Raw genomic sequence first — 19367 nt, 5'->3', positions numbered from 1 at the left:
CCATGGTCTCCTCTTGCGACTGCCGTTTCGTGGCATCACCCAATGAAAAACCAGCTATTCGAGTTTTCAGCTCTTCCTCCAGCGAGGCTCTGGTTATGCTCAGTGTGGCCTTCAGCTCCTCATGCTGTTCTTTGGGGACACACTGGGTACTCAAATAATCTTGCAGCATCTTTATTTTGTAGGCAGTCTGGAAACTTTCTTCCTGCAGAACTCGCTGCTTTTCTTCAGCATTCACCCATTTCTCCTTGGTGTCCTGCAGATGTGTACGCAGTTCTCGCAGATGACTCTGCAGCATATTTTCTGCTTGTGTGCGCCGCTCCAGGGAGACACGTTCTTCTTGCAGCACTCTCTGCATTCTGCAGTGCTGTCTGCACATCTAACTTTTCCTGGGCCAACTGTTTCTTCTCCTCTCCTAATTTATGGAGTTTCTTATCTCCTTCACTGACTTGGACATAGAGATTCTTGCACTCTTGGGTTACAGTTTCAAAACTGATATTTAACCCTTCGAAGATTTCTCTCAATGAACATAGTTCTGTGTTGAAGTGGCAACTCTTCTCCTTAGAGGCTTCCAGCTCTGTAGTAAGCCTGTGAACCTCTTTCTGAGATGCTTCCAGTGCTGCGTCAACTTGAGCCATGAAAGTCTGGTACTGGGCAGAATCAGCGTAGGCCTTCTCCAGCTTACTTGACAAGATCAACCTGTCATTCTCCAACTGATATTTTTCTTTTTCCCAGTCACCCTCTGCTTTTTCCAGCGCTAATTGCATCCTTGACTTTTCTTCAATCAATAGTCTCTTCTCCTCTTCTGATTCATGGAGTCTTTTATCTTCTTCACTGGCTCGGACAGAGAAGTTCTTACTCATTTGGTTTATAATTTCAAACCTACTATTTAACTCTTCGGAGGCGTCTCTCATAGAACGTATCTCTGTTTTCAAGTAGCATCTCTCCTCCCGAACGACTTCCATCTCTTTTTTGAAGTAGCAAATCTCCTCCTGGGAGACTTTAAGCTCTGTATTAAGCCTGTCAATTTCCTTCATAGAGATTTCCAGGAATTCGTTACTTTTAGAAGCGAGGCGCCGATTCTCAGCAGCATCAGTATATGCCTTCTCCAGCTCACCTGAAATGCCATCCAGGTCACTCTCCAACTGCTCTTTTTCTTTCTCCTGGAGAACACACTTAGCAATTGCTGAGGATAGACAGTTTTGTAGTGCAGAATTAGCTTCTTGCTTCTTATCTAAACGTCCATAAAGACAATCAATCGCTTTCTGTGCAGCTTGAAGCGTCTGAGTAGGGACATCTTTCTTCTCTTCCACTATTCTTGGGATACGTCTGTGAGTTGCCTTAAGCTGCAGCATATCTCTTTCATCAAATGCAGACTCTGAGGTAAAATTTTCATTCTTAATTCCTTCTGCAACTTCCACAGTAATGCCTCCCTTCTTTTTCTTCTTCTTCTTTGCTTTGAGAAGTTCTGAAGAATCAGTGGTACTGTGTTCACATTTACTGCTCAAGACTGTTTTAGTGGGAGCCATAATTTCAGACATGGGGAAACCACACTTCCCAAGAAACCAGTAAAGAGTAAATGTGTTTTTAAAACAGAAGCATTAGAATGAACAACAGGAATATTAGACACAGAGAGACACAAGATAGGAGAGCTGACCTTTTGAGACTTTAGCATCAGTCACAGAGATTTATAAATGCAAGGAAAAAACATAGACAGAGAAACCTGTAGTTATATCTGAAACTTTAGAAATCAGGCGTAGGGATATCATACAGACAGAGAGAACCTGCAGTTACATCTGAATCTTTAGGCATCAGGCGTAGGGATATCATATAGACAAAGAAAACCTGCAGCTGAATCTGAAACTTTAGATATCAGGCATAGAAATATCATAGACAGCAGGAAACTAATACAGAGAAAACTTGTAGTTAGATCTGAAACTTTTGACATCGGACATAGGAATATCAGACAGAGAACCCTGCAGTCAAATCTGAAACCTTTGATATCAGGCGTAGGGATATCATATGTTGCAGAGAAACAAACTTTAGGGGAACTTGCAGGTAAACCTGAAACCTTAGAACCAATCATATGAAAAACAACAGATTGCAGGAAAAATCACAGTATGCAGTAACAAAATAATAGAAGCACTCTTGTCTTTTGAAATGGGAACCCTGTGAACAGCAGTGGTCCAACCAGTGATGCAGAGACAAGCCTTATCCAGGGAATGAAAAGTCAGAGTCTAAAAGGTGGCAACAGGTACTGCAAGGGTTAACCCAGGCACTGCACAAAAGAAAAATCTCAAAGAAAGGTGCACTAGTCTCTGCAGCAACAGTTCTAGTCTCAGAAAAAAATGTTTTTTCGTTATGAACGCAATAATTCTTGCAGAACACTTAGCAGCAACAATAAAAAACCTTTCAAAATCCCAACTTGGATTTCCAAAAAAGAAACGAAAGTACTTATCTTCAACCATGCGGATGTGGTCTTCCGCAGCAGGCAGGAAAGGGTGCAGGCAGAAGAAGAATCTGTTCCAGCGAGATCCAGAAGTGGCCTTTGCTTTCTGTCACGGGAGACTCCTGTGGCGGGTAGGATCTCGGTGGCCGGAACAGCAGGAAGCAAAGTAAGGGTCACAAGCAGGGGTCCGAGGCAGGCGGCAGGTAGCGAAGTCAGGTAACAAGCAGGGGTCCGAGGCAGGCGGCAGGTAGCGAAGTCAGGTAACAAGCAGAGGTCAGCAACGAGGAGACTGGAACAGGACAGGCGGGGCAGGACAGGTCCGGGAGCAGGGACTGAGAATGGGGAGCAGGGACTGAGACCGGGGAGCAGGGACTGAGACCGGGGAGCAAGGAACAAACAGGGACAAGCCAGATTACTAGCAAGGGCCTTTACTATGAACAGACTATAATACAGGTACATAAACAGATCAGGATCAAAGACAGGCATGTGCATAGGAGTCTGAATAGAAGCAAAGGCAAAAGCAACAGGCAGGAAGCAAGCTATAAAGGACAGAGACAGGAGCAACAAGAAGACAGACAGACAGAGGAACCCAGAGCCAACAGAAGGCAGCCGCACACCCAGTGGACAAAGAAGCTATGGCTAGGCAGGAGGTCTAGGCGACCCTGACACACACACTGACTGACACACATACACACACACACTGACTGACACACATACACACACACACACTGACTGACACACAAACACACACACACACACACTGACTGACACACACACACACACACACACACACACTGACTGACACACAGACACACATACACACACTTACTGACACACATACACACACTGACTGACACACATACACACACCCTGACACACTGACTGACACACATACACACACACACACACTGACTGATACACACACATACACACACACTGACACACACACATACACACACACTGACTGACACACACACATACACACACACTGACACACACACATACACACACACTGACTGACACACACACATACACACACACTGACTGACACACATACACACACACTGACTGACACACATACACACACACACACTAACTGACACACATACTGACTGACACACGCACACGCAGTCACACGCACATACACACGAGGAATTCACACTTATTTCAAATACAGGGGATGTGTGCCAAGCACGCACGTTCAAAGTCCAAATTTATTTGTGTTTTGTCAATGAAATTGTATTTTAATTTTTAATTAAAACATCACAAATACAATTTCTGTGACAAAAGTCTAAGAAGTTTCAGTTACTATGCGCGTGCACAGCACACACAGCTTTTTTTTTCCTTCCTTAAACTTTCCTTCACCTTATTAAAATGCTGAATCTGTTCTTCCTTTGTTAGGTGGGCCCCTCAAGTTTCTTATCTGTTAATTCTCCCCCTTGTAGAGACAGAGAGTGATGTACACTGTCAGCCTTGAGAAAGAGAGGGGGGGGGGCAGGGCGGGGGGAGAAATGAGGTAGCCTAGCACATGAGTTTTCTTTTTGCTTAGTTTGCTAAAATATATTGTAAAATGTACAACCAGTAACTATGTAGAAACAAGATGAGACATGAGGTGCCCAATGAAGTCATATGTACTGTTATTGTGAAATTATGCATGCCACTCCTTTTTGGTGTATACTGTAAGTTAGAGTGCTTATGACTATTACTTCAGTGCCTTTGTGTTAAATCAGACGGCAATGCTTTGATTGTATATAAATGCACTCTTGCTACAGCTGTTACAATAAAATTTTTCTAGACAAGATCGCTTTTCCTAAAGAATAAGTGTGGAACTCAGTTTTCCGCAACACCTGCTTCCACTGTCATCCATACTCCCAAACTCTCCCTCACTGTCAATAATACTACAATCTCATCTACACACCAAACCTGTGGCCTAGGGGTCAGCTTTGACCATGCCCTCTCTTTCACCCCTCTCCACCTCCAAAATATTGCTAGGACTGCTTTCACTAATTATGTAACAAAAAGCCACGTTGACTACTGCAACCTACTCCTAGTTGGTATTCCCCTTGTCCTCCTGTTCCAACATCAATCCATCCAAAAATGCTGTTGCCACACTCCTCTACCTCACTCACTGCTCCATTGCTGCTGCGCCACTATACACATTTCTACACTGGCCTCCCATATCCTCAAGAATGAAAATGTAAAACCCTAGTTCTGACATACACAGCTCTCAACAACGCTTACATCAACAAATATATCCCTAAATGCCCAGTACATTCTGCCTATGACATCTGCCTTTCCTCCTGCCTTATTATCTCCTCTCACTCCCACCTACAAACCTTCTCTCATGCGGTGCCATCTCTGTGAAACTCCCTACTATGCACCATCGGACTCTCCACTAGTATCCAGACACTCAAAAACTCTCTAAGGAAGCCTATCTGGTATTCCCTAAACTCCATGCTATTTAAAACCTCTAACTTCCACACCCCCAAACTTTAATGGGACAACTATGCAGCTTGACCAAACTCCTTGCTGAGGAATACTCCATCTCACAATGAGAACCAACTTTATCTTTTGTTGTAATATTACCCCATATTCAAGTAATGGAACCATGTTTTAAGCAAGGATTTAGTTGCTCTGCTTTCTTTGAAATGTAAGAATATTTTCCTATTCATTAAAGTCTCTGAAGGGGTTTTTGTCAATAAAGTTTTTTTATTACCCTTAACCCAGCCTGTTCCTTTCAGGGGGGGAAGGTACCTGTGCAAACTTGTGTTGAACATACAGTGACATTTCTTTAAAGGGAGTACCTAAAGGAAATCCACCTTATCCCAAGTTTCACCTTATCATGTTTAAAAACAAACTTTCTTAAAAATACTTATAGGTGTCAGAATTGGCTGGAAAGCCATAAGTTTTTCAGATATATAGATGTAGCAAGACTTACTGTTCTTGGGACCGCAAACCGACCGTAGTAAAGCTGCAGCCCCAAGAACGGTAAGTTTCACAGTCCGGCAGGATTAATGCTGTGAGGGTCCATGCTTCTGAATGGGACCCCCAAAACATTAATCCTTCAAAACCGATAGATAAACTTTTAGATGAGCTGCACAGCCGTCTCTCCATCTGCAGCCATCTCCATCATCATCATCCCACAGCACTGAAGATAAGGTGCATGGCTTGGCAACCACCTGGATGACATAGATGTCAGAATATAGGTCTCTACATCATGAGGAGGAGGCTATATGACCATATTCGGTCATGCACGTCATCAGGGGGGCTGGGTAGAACATGTAACAGCCTTTTGATGATGTAGATGACCGAATATAATCATATAGCTACCCCCCTCATGAGGTAGATTCCTGAATATGGGCCCCTACATCCTCCAGGGGGTTGCCAAGCCCTGCATCTTACTTTTGGCTCTGTGGGATGACACTGCAGACGGGGACAGAGATGGAGATGACTGCAGACGGTGAAACATTTGCGCAGCTCTTCTAAAAGGTTAGTATCGTTTTTCTCTCCACAGCACTTGGCCCAAAAGGATTGATGCTGCGGGGTCCCATTCAGAAGCATGGACCCCCTCAGCATTAATCCTCCCTGCCTGCTTACTGTTCTTGGGCCGCGACCACCAGACCGCGCTACCGAAATCAGTAAACTTTGTAACTACTCAAACATGTAATTTGCCATTAGTACACTTTCATCTTAGGAGAGACTTCCCTGTGAAGCACATGGGATGAGAAAGCTAGGGTAGGTTACCTGAACTTTAAATAATATTAATGTGAAACTTCTTTGCTGAAATCTTCTAAATTCTCATAGGCAAAACTCCTTTATGGAGACGAAAAAGCATAACGGATGTAAAGCATGTGCACGCCCCCGCTGGCTAATCTCACAGCACTAAAAATCATTGCTGGAGACGAAAAAGTGATCAGGTGTGTTCACGAGCGCACACGCTAGCCCCTTAGCTGATACTCGTGCATGAGCAGAAGCGACCAGCTCCTCCCACGCATATGCAGAAGTGGCCAGCTCCGCTCGCACATGCACAGAAGCTTCCAGTTCCGCTCGCGCATGCGCAGAAGCAGCCAGCGCCATCCATGCATGCGCAGAAGTGGCCAGCGTCGTTCGCACATGTGCAGAAGTAGGCAATACCACTCTCGATATGGCAGAAGTAGGCAACAGCACTTGTGCATGCACAAAAGCGTCGGCGCCGCTCTGCCCACGCATGCGCATAAGTGGCCAGCTCCTCATGCGCAGAAGTGGCCAGCATCGTTCACTCATGCGCAGAGAATTTTCACTTACAATGTGGGTGCTCGGCACACACTGTCTTTTTTTTAATGGGTCATGGATAGAGATGTGAGAATGCATCAAAATTCGAGCCACAAATTCTTTGCAGTGCTTTGTAATTTGATTTACAGACGGATATTCGTAAGGGGTTTAGACATTAAACAATTTGGGTGAAAGCTCCTGAAACCAACTGCCTATTCCCTTTCTTTCTGCAAATGTCATAAAATCTGCCGACATGTTTATACATAAAATTAGTTTGTGAATGTTAAAACATTCGATTTGTGTTTGCAAACTTTCTCACTGTTGTTCACGTTGTGATTGTGAAGTACAGTAAGGGAGCAGGATGTGGGTTTGTGGCTTGCTGGGTGGTTATGTGGATAGGTACTGTAGGCACGTAGGGAATGGAAGGCACAGGAGAAACAGATTGGTTTTCTTTTGATTCAATTTTATTTTTGTTATGGAGAATGGTGGCAGGGGCAGACTGAGCACTACTGGTGCCCCTACTGTCAACAGGCCAAGTTAACAGTGCACCTACTGTAGAACATTAAAGCAGCAGTAGATGTACCAGCTGCTTTTTCTCGTACCAGGAGTAGGAGTAGCAGTAGTGCTGTGGCTGCACCCTCTGTTGTTAATCAAAGTTTATTACATATAATATTTTTGTGGCAGATAAATCATGTTAAAGGCATTATTATGGATTATGTGGTAATTGGTGCGTCACAAAGTAAGCTCACAGAAACACAAGTCCATTCAGAATGAATCCAATATTCAGAACATCTGTATTATAACAGAGATAAACACCCCAGGGAGGAGTGGGGACCTAGTGGTGCCCACACAGCTACCACACAAGACAGTCCTTAGTGAAACATCATTAGCTCATGGGGTATAATAAATTAACAATCCAACGCTAGAAAGGTAATAGCAGAAGGGCTGATGCCCTTTACCTGACTGTGTGTTCCGGTTAGGATAGATTCTTTAGCGTGCAGTCCTCAGGAGTGTAGATCAGAGCATGTAGAAGAAGGGAGGAGCACAGCCATCCGCATCCAAAGTGCAAAAAATGAATTCGAGCAACTCCAAATGAAATAAAATTGTGGTAATTTATTACATTTATTAATTTATTAAATCAGCTTGGCAATGGGGTAGGAGAACGCACCAACGCGTTTCGTCCCGCAGGACTTTCTCTCGCGTTGGTGTGTTCTCTTACACCATTGCCAAGCTGATTTAATAAATTACCACAATTTTATTTCATTTGGAGTTGCCCGAATTAATTTTTTGCACTTTGGATGCGGATGGCTGTGCTCCTCCCTTCTTCTACATGCTCTAAAGGCATTATTAATTGCCTTTTTATTTTTTTTAAATGAAAATGTAATATTTCAAATTGAATTTCTCAATCATAGACCTGTTTAATACTTACTACCCGTTACAAAATTAGTATTGTTACATGCAGACAACTCTCCTGAATCTATTGACATGACTCTTGTCTGTCTACGTATTAGGTAAATTAAGTTGTGAGTGTGTTATATATTCCATCAGCCAGAGCTGATTTACGACAGGGATGGACTTATGTACTCTTTCTTCCCCATTGAAACAACATAAGTCTCATGAAGGTATTATGAAAATCAGAATTGAACAAGAGGTGTGTTTTGGCATCAGACACATGAGTTCTCATCTTTCCTACACCAGTGACCTATCTGGGAAAAAACCTATGATATATGGTAGCGTACAGCTATGAGACAGTCATACAGGTGAATAAGTAACCGTTATTATTGATATTGCTATAATAACTATCCTTATTAGAACCTTCTTCCTGTGACGTGTACACTTTTATAATTTTATCTATCTTGCATGTATATATTTGTAGGTAACAAACCAAATGATAACTGCTTGCAAATCATACATTACGAACAGCAAAACTGCCACAATCTGGGATCAGGCTCAGGATATTGTTGTTGAAAAACTGAAATCTGCAATTAAACTTAATCAGGTAACAGCCTAACCACACAAAAAAATCTTCTGTTTTTTTCCCCTCCCCAACTTACTATTGACCTTGAGGTAATGCATATTCCTATATGTATCAGCTACTTAGAAAAGCAGTAGATGTTATACCTATATCCAGGGCTCGACAAACCCACTCACCCCCTCGCCAGGACGAGTGGATCTTGGGAGCTGGCAAGGTGGCCTCCTCTCCTCTCATTGCCTGTATTTCTGCAGCCAATCCAACACCTCCACGGCTGCCCCAACCTCCACCCAGTCACAGCACCCCATCGCCAACAGTCTCGCCCCCAATGGTAATGTCGGCATGGCTCGCCCAATTAGGGCTACTGACGGGGGGGAGAGAGAGAGCTGGGACATCTCAGCTTCCTGTTGCTCGGCCTCAGCTTCCCCCCTGCAGCAGGCCGCTCTCCTCTGCTGTAGGCCCTGCGCCGGAAGTTCGTAGATGGACAGCGCCGCTCCGAAGGTGTACTCGTGTGTGGATGGGATGTAATGTGCAGCTGAGAGATGTGATGTGCAGGGGGAGGAGATGTGCAGGGGAGAGATGCAATCTTCTTGTGGGGAGAGATGCAATGTGCTGGGGGAGTGATTGTCACAGTTGACCAGGTCTTATCTACACATTAATACCGGGATTCTGGACTGAGCACACAAGATGAGTAAAATAAATTGTAATTTATTTCTTTTCAGACAAACACACAAATCTTCACAATATACACTTGATAAAACACTTACTGGGATGGGGAAACAAAATCAAATGTCCACAGAACGAATCAAAGTCTCTTGGCACCCCTGCACGCATGCAAGTGGGTGCGCTGTTTGTGTCCTGCGATAGTCCTTGGCTAGGGGCGCAACTTGCCACCCCTATATCTTCGCCAAAGGGAAAGATTTCGTAGAGTTCTCACAGGATTAGTTCGGGAATCCTTAGCACAAACAAATTCTGGAATAGGGGGATGATCCTTTGTTACGGTGAAATTAACCCCTCACACTCCGGAACCGCCGCTGCGGTTACTTGGACGTCTCTTGGTTGATCTTAGGTGAATCTAACTGGGACTGGGCTGCAGGCAGTTTTATAGGGTTCAGTCCTATACTTAACATATAACCCCATAAACCCATATTTTCCCCACCTATCCCCGACTTGCCAGTACTTCGCAGAAAGGGCAGGAGCTGCCTCCCGGTTTGCACAGAGCATGTGTCAACTTCACATGTGAGCTCCTTAGCATACCGGGGTCAGCCCCTTACCTGGCGACACAGAGTCTGGGGTTTGGCCACCATGTGTGAAGTACCCATACGTTACCGTGGTATCTGGCACTCACAATATCCCGGCCCTCCTAACACCTAGAATTGCTGAGGCTTTTCAACTCCGGACTTCTCATAGACTTTGAGGCACCCTCTCTGCAGGGTGTCTTTGAAGCACAGAGTTGATAAATCCCTCAGTTCATTCACCCTTAGCATATTTGCATGCTAAAGGATTTTTCCCAGGCTCACAGAAAAAAGGTTTCCTGTCTTCACATTTAAAACCAACAGTATAACACAGTTTATTACTACAGTATGTTCTGCTTGTTCCACTACTATAAACTTTATATGTGTGTGTATGGTTTCTTTATTCCTCACTGCACTCCAAAAATAAGAGTGCTAGCTTATTCCGATCGTGAGTTAGCTTATTTAATTGAACGGGCTATGAGGTGGTTTTGCGGTTTAACCCAATTCTCACGTCAATTGACTTTCCCTCTTTCAAGTTATGAAGCTAACAAGGTAGCGGATACATTTTGACAGAAACCACCTCAGCTAGACCGCAAACTACTTACTCACTTGACCTTGCGGTTGCGAGGTCGAAAGCATTAGAAAGTGATAACAATACTTTCAATGCGGCCACCCATTCACAGTCACGCGTCTTCAATCAGCTCTTGATTTAGTGCTCACAGCTCCCTCTTGTGTCTCAAAACCAATTGGCACAGTTTGTACAGTATACATTCCTATTACTGCAGCTAGGGAATGAGCTGCAAAATGGGGACAAGAAAGATGGTGTAGGGGAAAACATATCAGTGTGGTGCACATACAGTTAACCCCTTCAGTCCCAATGTGATTTAGGGTTAATCAGCCGGGTATAATGCCTTTATTAATGGCTTGATTATCCCCTCTATCGCCACACCTCCCCCAACTCAAAGCGCAGGCTCAGCCCGACCACCTCGTCCGGTGGTTGGGCTGGCCTGGCAGGTCTTGAGGTTGTCAGTTCATGAGGATTGTCCTGGTGGGAAAGGCCATCAGCATTCCCTTGCTCACTGCCCTTCTTGTGCTGGATGGTGAAGTCGATTTCCTGCAAAGCAAAACTCCAGTGCAAGAGCTTGGCATTTTCCCCTGCCACCCTCTGCCACCAACTTAACGGGTTGTGGTTCGTGATCACTGTGAATGACCTGCCATAGAGATAGGGCTGAAGCATCCTCAGAGCCCATACAATGGCCAGACACTCCTTTTCAATGGTGGCATATGCCACCTTTCTGGGCAGCATCTTGCGGCTCAGATATACCAGGTGTTCGCTGCCCTCCTGCCCCACTTGACTGAGTACAGCACTGATGCCATAGTCCGAGGCATCAGTCTGCACGAAAAACTTTTTTGAGTAGTCTGGTGCAACTAGAATAGGAGCACTGGCCAGTGCAGTCTTCAGGGCCTGGGATGAGGTTTCACAGGCAGGAGAACAGACAACCAGCACAGAAATTTGCTTTTAGGTCAAGTCAGTCAGAGGGTCAGTCCCAGTAATGGGCTGGGGGATTACCTTTCTACAATAACTGGTGGGGCCTAGAGAAGTCAGACGCCTGCCATGCACCCTGTGCCATAGATGCAACACCTCTGCCATCTCTACTAAACACTGGGTGGGTATAAAAGCAAGCCCTGTCTCCCCAATCCTTGCTAGCACTGCTGCTACCTGCCCTGGATACAAATCCCATATCTGCCTACAGGCAACTATCCTCTCCCTGTATGCCCCTACATACCTCTGCACTCCCTCTAGTGCCCTACTGACCAGGCGTCAGAAGGTTGCCAGAGCATTCCTCATCCTGAATGGCATCCTAAAAAACTCACAGAGGCCATTCGGAATGCTGAGGCTGACCCCTCTGAGCCTTCCTGTCTATACTGTCCTTCACCTCTGCTGATACTCCATATGCATTCCTATGCAGAGGAGGCAGATCACCTGGAAGCACAGGATGATCTGTACTATGTGTCCTACCCGGCTTGTCTGAGGACAGAACCCAATGCTGTTCCAACCTAGCCCTGGCTTCTGCTCCTGGCTGCCTACCTCCCTGGGTCCCTAGCTCAACTAGAATCTCACTAGGAAACGCTATCCTAACTAAGAGGCCTGGCACTGCCTGAGCTACTCCCTGAAACAGTTTCCCCATTCCTGGTAACAGGTTCAGGAGCATCCGCACACACTCACCTGCTTTACCCTTTGGCTGACAGGCATCACTGGGGTGGCAAAACTCTGCCCCTGATGCCTCCGGCCATGAGTAAGGCTGCAATAGCTGGGCTCTCATCTGAGTGACCCCCTAATGCCCTGCTAGTGGAATGGAGTGGGCTTCCCGCAATCCTTTCTGCCTACACTCCCTGGGTCCCACTAACAGTCTCCTACCTGTCCAGACTACATCTAACCTGGTAGGTCCCGGCTCCCTACTCCAGCCCGCGGTGCCACAACAAGTGGCCTGATCCCCCGCTTTCCCTTAGACTCGGACGCCCGCAGTCTCATGCCTTATAAGCTTGGGCAGCTTTAACCACATCCCTAAACGCTGTCCCTAACACTAACCACCCACCTTTAGTCTCTAAGTCAGGGGAAACAGGGACAGGTAAAGGGAACAATAAGTCAGTCACTGGTTGTGACTCAGTAGTCTGGCTTACCTGTTTGGTCTCTGCAGAGACCGCTGGAACTGTTGGTCCCAGATGCAGGGGGACAGGGGTTAAGTCTGTGGTGATCCCTGATGACTGGCTCCTTGGAATTGCTGCAACAGGGGCCAGTTCTGATGTGAACACACAGGTAACATGCCCCAAGACATTGCCGAGAAAAACTGCGGCATCTAACCCAGGCAATAGCACCACCTCCCCCAATCTAAAAAGATCCAGGCTACCTGGATCGACCGCGGTCCTCCATCTGGCATTGTCACTTGCATCCCGGTGCCTGGGAGCAAATCCTCTGGCCGCACTGTGACAGGGTAAATAAAAGCCACCAGTTATATGCCTGGAAAACCTATGTCTTGTCTGCAGTGCAGCACTGACTAGGTTAACTTCAGCTGGGAACCTCAGGACAATTAATTGGATCCCAGCTGCCTAATCAAGGTGTGTTAAAACCCAGGCTGTAGACACATGGAGCCTGGCTGTTGCGGAGAGAGGAGTAAGCTACTGAAAAGATTACTGAAACAAGGTCTGTTATCAAAGTGCATGAATTATGAACTGTCTGTCTCCTGCATAGAAAAGGATAGCTGCCTGTTTTAACACTGTCTGCTAAAGAGAAACTGTTTTGTTTGGTTTGCTGAAGAAAAAGCCATTTTCTTTTGTTGCTGATGAAAAGCTATTTTTGTTTTGTGTGCTGTATATCTTTTAAGGCTAAATAAATAAGCCTTGTCAAGAAACCCACGCGTGTAGTTGCATGTACCCTGCAACACGCACCATATCAGGGCGTACCAGGGTAATGGTGGCACCGGAGTCCAGCAAGCTGTCCCCTTGCCGGTCCCCGATGGTCACCCTCCGCAGTCAACCCCTGGGCTGGAGCTCCGGGCAGGTATTTCCCACAAGTGCACCAAGACATCGTGGGGCAGCACTGTCTCACACGGGACAGGATAGGCCTTTGTGGCCTGGACACTGGGACACTGGTGCCCCTGCACCCAATTACTGTGGGGAATACACAGCGGGTCCGTATAAGCTTTACTGTTTTTATATTGCGTGTTCATGGTTATTGTTTAGTACCTTCCAGTAAATACTGTTACCCATACTTTGTGTGTGTATTACAGGGTAAATTGTTTTGGGAGGGGCCATCCTACTGCATAAGGATCCCTCTCAGTTGGAGGCGCTGTTAGTGGATAATGATACACACACCCCAGGCACCCTGTGGCGGAGGATCAGGCCTTCTGTTTGCCGTGCAGGTATTAGCAGCACACATAGTCGCCCTGACACCGGGGAAAGGGGGCTACATGCAAATCCATATACACACACTGCAGCTATCTATACCTATAGATAGATACACTAGTGATGGACCAGGTCCTAAAAAAACACTGGGTACCCGGGGAAAAAAGAAAAATTACCAGGCCGGGTACCCGGCCAGGTAGGTTTGGAGGACAGCAGCCGCAGTGGAGGAAGAGAAGGACGGCATCCTGCAGCAGAGGTCAGCAGCCGGTGGCAGAGGGAGAGAAGAACGGCATCATGCAGCGAAGGTCAGCAACAGGCAACGGCAGAGGTTAGCAGCTGGTAGCAGACAGAGAAGAGGACCATGTGAACAGAGCAGGAGCGGCACAGGAGGGCGGCAGGGAGGAGTTACGCTGTAGCAGCGGCAGACACCGGAAGTCAGAGAAGACTTCTGTGTCAGACCGCTGGGGTGCGCACATACGTGTGTGTGTGTGCATATATATATATACACACATAGCTTCTTTTTCAACTCCCCCCAGCTTGTTTTTAAACCCACAGTTCTGTTTTTGTCCCCTGCTCGTTTGTAACCCCCACAGTTCCGTTTTTGCCCCCCCCCCCTGCTTATTTTTAACCCCCACAGTTCTGGTGTTGCCCCCACTTAGTTTTTTAACCCCCACAGTTACATTTTGCCCCCCCCCCAGCTCTGTTTTTTAACCCCCACAGTTCCATTTTTGCCCCCTCACCCCAGCTCGTTTTAAACACACAGACACACAGAGACAACTTACTGCAGGCAGATGAGAAGCGATGCTGCTGATTCTCATTGGCTGCTTCTCCTCCTGCTGCACCTTGTGATCGGGAGCGAGTACACGTCAGTGGAACACATATGAATATGCATATGCGTTCGCCTGCCTGTTGAATTTTGCCAATCTTCGCCGATCAATCACAGGAGAATGGATTGACTGGCAGCGTTGCTACTCACTTGGTATGTTATAATTGCATTGATGCAAATATTGAAGTTGAAAAAAACACTTAAAAAAAAAAAATTCGCCAGCTTGAACTGCTGCTTTAACAAAATGCAATTATTAATTTTTTTAAGTGAATTTAACACTATTTGATTGGCATAATTTACATAACATTAGAAACATTGTTTATATAACTTTGTATATGGACATTTATGGGGGGGTCTTCTTCAAGATATATCAACCCTAGATTGCCCTTTCAGAAGAAGAGGAAGAGGTGTGATTTATTGTATCGATTAATTATTTGGAAGATGCTCAGAATTGTAAATCCCTTGTCCAGTCACTGTTTTAGCACACTAAATAGACTGCAAATTGCGCCACAAGCTATTGGGCAAAGGCAAGTGTTTTTATTCCACTTTATGCATGTACTGGATTTTATCTACACCTCAATATTTACAGTACACTGTTTCTCTGTCTGTCTCATGCCGTAGTGGTATCAGCATGTCTTTCACAAGACCAAAGAAGCGCTTGAACAAATGCCATCTGAAAGGCAGTTTGATTTTAGTGAAATGTACATTTTTGGAAAGTTTGACACCTTCCAGAGGAGGCTAGAGAAAATCATCCACATCTTTGAAACTATCACAACTTATTCATCTTTACGAGACTCTAAAATTGAAGGGCTGGAAGTCATGGCAACAAAATTTCAGGTAACGTATGCACTTTTCAAATGTACGTCTTGGAATGAACCTATGAAAAGCAATTTTAACACTTTTTATCTGCCAGAGGGTCCAGCAAAGAAATTGGTTTTCACTGACCCCTTTGATTATGAGGGGTAATGATATTTTATATGTGGAAAATGGAGTCACCATATGCAGGAAATAACATTTGCCTATTTAGTGATAGACATATTGGGGAAAATGTATCAACTTAAAGAAAGTGTGAACAGAAGTTTGATATGACGCATTGCTCCAGTTTTTGTTTGCGTCAAATGTAATAAAGTGTTTTTTACATTTGAAGCAAATTGTAAGCCAGCAAGGTTTACGCCTCTACAGTCTTGGTGGATTTTTTGGCGTCAAATACAAGATAAAACGGTAATGGAGCATTTAATACAACTCATTATAGTCTGTGCATCATGTGTCTTGACACTCCCCAAATCGCAAGTTCGTGCACATGGAATAAAACTTAGAGCAAAGACCTTGATACAATGTCAATAGTTAACTCTGTAACCTTGACAATTCTGTATGTTTAAGGTAATAAAGATAGCTTTGTAAGTTCTCCGTGTCTGGAGCTGTACTGTGGCTATGTTATACAGCACAGTGTGGCCAGGCACCACTATACAGAATGTAAGCATTTTTTTGTCCCCTATTTCCTGAGTGCATCAGGGGTTATCACCTAACAGACTGATTTGTACTTTTATTTGCACAGATGGCAGAAATGCAGGAGGAATGGGAGGTACTGTAATATAGTGAGGCCATGCAGTGAATTGTGGTTCAGAATATTTCTTTTCTTTTTCAATATATCTCAAATATTTTTTTAGGAATGCAAGATTCCATGTTATTTTTAAGTTAATGCGTTTTATGTCCTCTTCTCTTGTTTGCTTGTGCTACATTATCTATTATAATACCTATATAAAGGTATTCACGGGCATCTAAACTGAATATTAAGTAGCATTCATCTTTTGTTCTTTTTTATTTGGTAATATTTCTTAACCCATTCTAAACAAAGCACTTACAAAGGCATATGTAACCTCAGTATCAATAGTACATAAAGGGGTTATTCTGTAAGCTCCGTTAGAGCTGTACTATGCGATCTGCATGGAATACGCCATTGACTTGTTAGGGGGCTTTCCATGCAGACCGCATGGCACAGTGCTAATGGAGTTTACAGAATAAGCCCCATAGTCTTTTGGGCGATCTACTGAACATTCACATAAGTTTATTTGCAAGTCCATTTCAGGAATCTAGAATACAGATGGATGCCTCATTGTATTCATTTACATGCTCTTAACTGGTGAATGATTTGCACTCACATTGTGATGTGCAGACAGTAAAACCAGAAGTTATAGTTTCATAATGTCATTGGTTGTGTACGAGAAATAACTTTATAATTCTGATGTTCATAACTTAAGTCACAAGAATTTTGGGAAAGTTAGGAGATATGAAATAGTTTAAAATTATTGTGCAAAAGCTTTTTTTTCCCTAATCGTCTCATTTAGTCAGTCGTTGCCACAATTAAGAAAAAGCAATATAACTTCTTGGACCAGCGGAAGACTGAATTTGACCAGGACTATGATGAATTTGTTAAACAGACAAATGATCTCCATGTAAGTCTTTTTAATCTTTCTTATAGCAAAATTATATTGAACCATTTAACTTAAAGCCGAAATTGTATTGTATTGTATTGTATGTCTTTATTTATATAGCGCCATAAATGTACATAGCCCTTCACAGTAGTAATACATATCATATAAATAACAAATAATATAAATAACAGATCATGGGAATAAGTGCTTCAGACATACTGTAAAAGTAACATTAAGGAAGGAGTCCCTGCTCCGAGGAGCTTACAATCTAATTGGTAGGTAGGGAGAACGTACAGAGACAGTAGGAGGGAATTCTAGTAAGTGCGTCTGCAGGGGGCCAAGCTTTATGTATCATGTGTCCATGATTATCCAGTGCTATTCATATGCTTCTTTAAGCAGATGTGTCTTAAGGTGAGTCTTAAAGGTGGATAGCGAGGGGGCTAGTCGGGTATTGAGGGGAAGGGCATTCCAGAGGTGTGGGGCAGAAAGTGAGAAAGGTTTAAGGCGGGAGAGAGCTTTAGATACAAAGGGGGTAGAAAGAAGACATCCTTGAGAAGAACGCAAGAGTCGGGATGGTGCATAGCGAGAAATTAGGGCTGAGATGTAAGGAGGGGCAGAGGAGTGTAAAGCTTTAAAAGTGAGCAGGAGAATTGAGTGTGAGATACGGGATTTAATCCATGCTGATTATTCAAGTGGCGTCTATTTAATACAAAACGTGCATTTGTGCTCTTAAGAGGGAAAGCTTATGTTTGGTCCATGAAAAAAATAATTATTAAAAAACCTCAAAGTATTAAAATTGTGGTTTGCCCATAAGAATGGTGATAAAACTGATAGCCACTGGCCCCAAATAGGGATCAAAATATTGGCTGTTTTGTTATCTTAACCCAGGCCCTCCCTTTTCAACTCTGTCCTATACAACTGAGAATACCCCCTTTAAATTCCAAAAAGGTCTATATAAATATCCAGAGCCTGCTGCCCAAACTGGATGAACTAAGGGCATGGTGCCTTATGCATAAACCCAAAGCAATCGTTCTCACAGAAACATGGCTAACCCCTAAAATCCTCGATGTAAATATCGCCATTCAGGGATACTCAATTTCTAGGAAAGATAGATCAAAGAGAGGAGGAGGGGTGTTATTTTATATTACAGACACCTTACAATTTACACTGTTAAATTGCCCCTCAAGCCCAACCTCTTTTGAAATCCTAGTTGGTAAAATCTGCTTCCTCTTTTCTAAGCCCATCCTGATAGCTGGCATCCAGCATTCCCATAATGCCCATCTACAGTCCCTGACTGATATCACCCAGTTTCTTGGCTCCATTTCCTCTCTGAATGAGAAGAGTGAGCTGCTAGTTCTTGTGGATTTCAACTACAATTGGCTCGACCCTAAAACCACAAAATCCAGATACAACTCAAGTCCCTTAACCTAATGCATCTAATTTCCCAACCCACACAGACAACCCTGAAATCGCACAACCATTCCTTGCTAGACTGGATTCTCTCCTCAAATCCCAGCAGAATCTAATACTCTGGCATCCTTTCTGACATTTTCAGTGACCATGCAATAGTGTATTGTGTAAGGAAAATTAAACCACCCCAATCAATCCCTAATGTGCCCCTCACTAGAACATTTAGAAACTTGAATCCACAACAGTTTCTGGCTGACCTTACCAACTGCCCTTGGTACTGAATCGACTTTATTCCCGACCCTGATTCTGCACTCGACTATTTCCAATCCGAGTTCTTAAAACTCTGTGATACCTATGCTCCACTACGCAGAATAAGGGTATGGGGTGCCCACCTTCCATGGGTTACACCTGACCTTATAGCACTCTACCATTTCAGGGATGCCTTGTGGAAAAGCTACAAAGTAACTTGCACTACCAAGGATCTTAATAACTACAGATGCCTGCTGAATATGTGCACAAGGCAACAAGACATGCAAAAGTACAATATTACTCTGACAATCTTTGCCAGAATACATCAAACCCAGCTAACTTCTGGAAAGTTATCAACAATATATTCCAGCCTTCTAACCATCAACAACCAAGTGATATCACTTAGGAGGCTATTACTCTGTCAAATCCCACTGACATTGCAAATGCATTCAATGATTACTTTGTGGGGTGTGCTACTAACTTGTTAGCAAAACGCAACCCAAACCACAAACGCGAACCTCATTCTGAGAGTATCCCTATAGCCCCACCCTCTCCCAACACTGCTCACAATTTTCAGTTTGTCCCAGTATCTGAAGAGGAGATTACACAAGCTCTCCAAAAATTAAAATTAAGCAGCCAGTGT

General features: G+C 44.3%; 1 protein-coding gene across 4 annotated transcripts in view; it reads left to right on the top strand.

The window, feature by feature from the left end:
* DNAH5 (dynein axonemal heavy chain 5) overlaps positions 1 to 19367 on the top strand; it is a 463741-nt gene that overhangs the window by 214408 nt on the left and 229966 nt on the right. For 2 of the 4 annotated variants that reach the window (XM_075586252.1, XM_075586254.1), the window contains exons 10-13: positions 8574 to 8696; positions 15255 to 15470; positions 16189 to 16215; positions 16979 to 17086. In XM_075586252.1, coding sequence (XP_075442367.1) covers positions 8574 to 8696; positions 15255 to 15470; positions 16189 to 16215; positions 16979 to 17086 — 474 coding nt within the window. The remainder of the gene's footprint in view (positions 1 to 8573; positions 8697 to 15254; positions 15471 to 16188; positions 16216 to 16978; positions 17087 to 19367) is intronic. The other 2 variants (XM_075586253.1, XM_075586255.1) reach the window with 1 other exon arrangement.

This window comes from Ascaphus truei, chromosome 2 (genome assembly GCF_040206685.1).
Source record: "Ascaphus truei isolate aAscTru1 chromosome 2, aAscTru1.hap1, whole genome shotgun sequence".
In the NCBI taxonomy this organism is placed as follows: Eukaryota; Metazoa; Chordata; class Amphibia; order Anura; family Ascaphidae; genus Ascaphus; species Ascaphus truei.
Note: the sequence above shows the minus strand (reverse complement) of the source record. Positions and strands in the feature narration are given on the sequence as shown.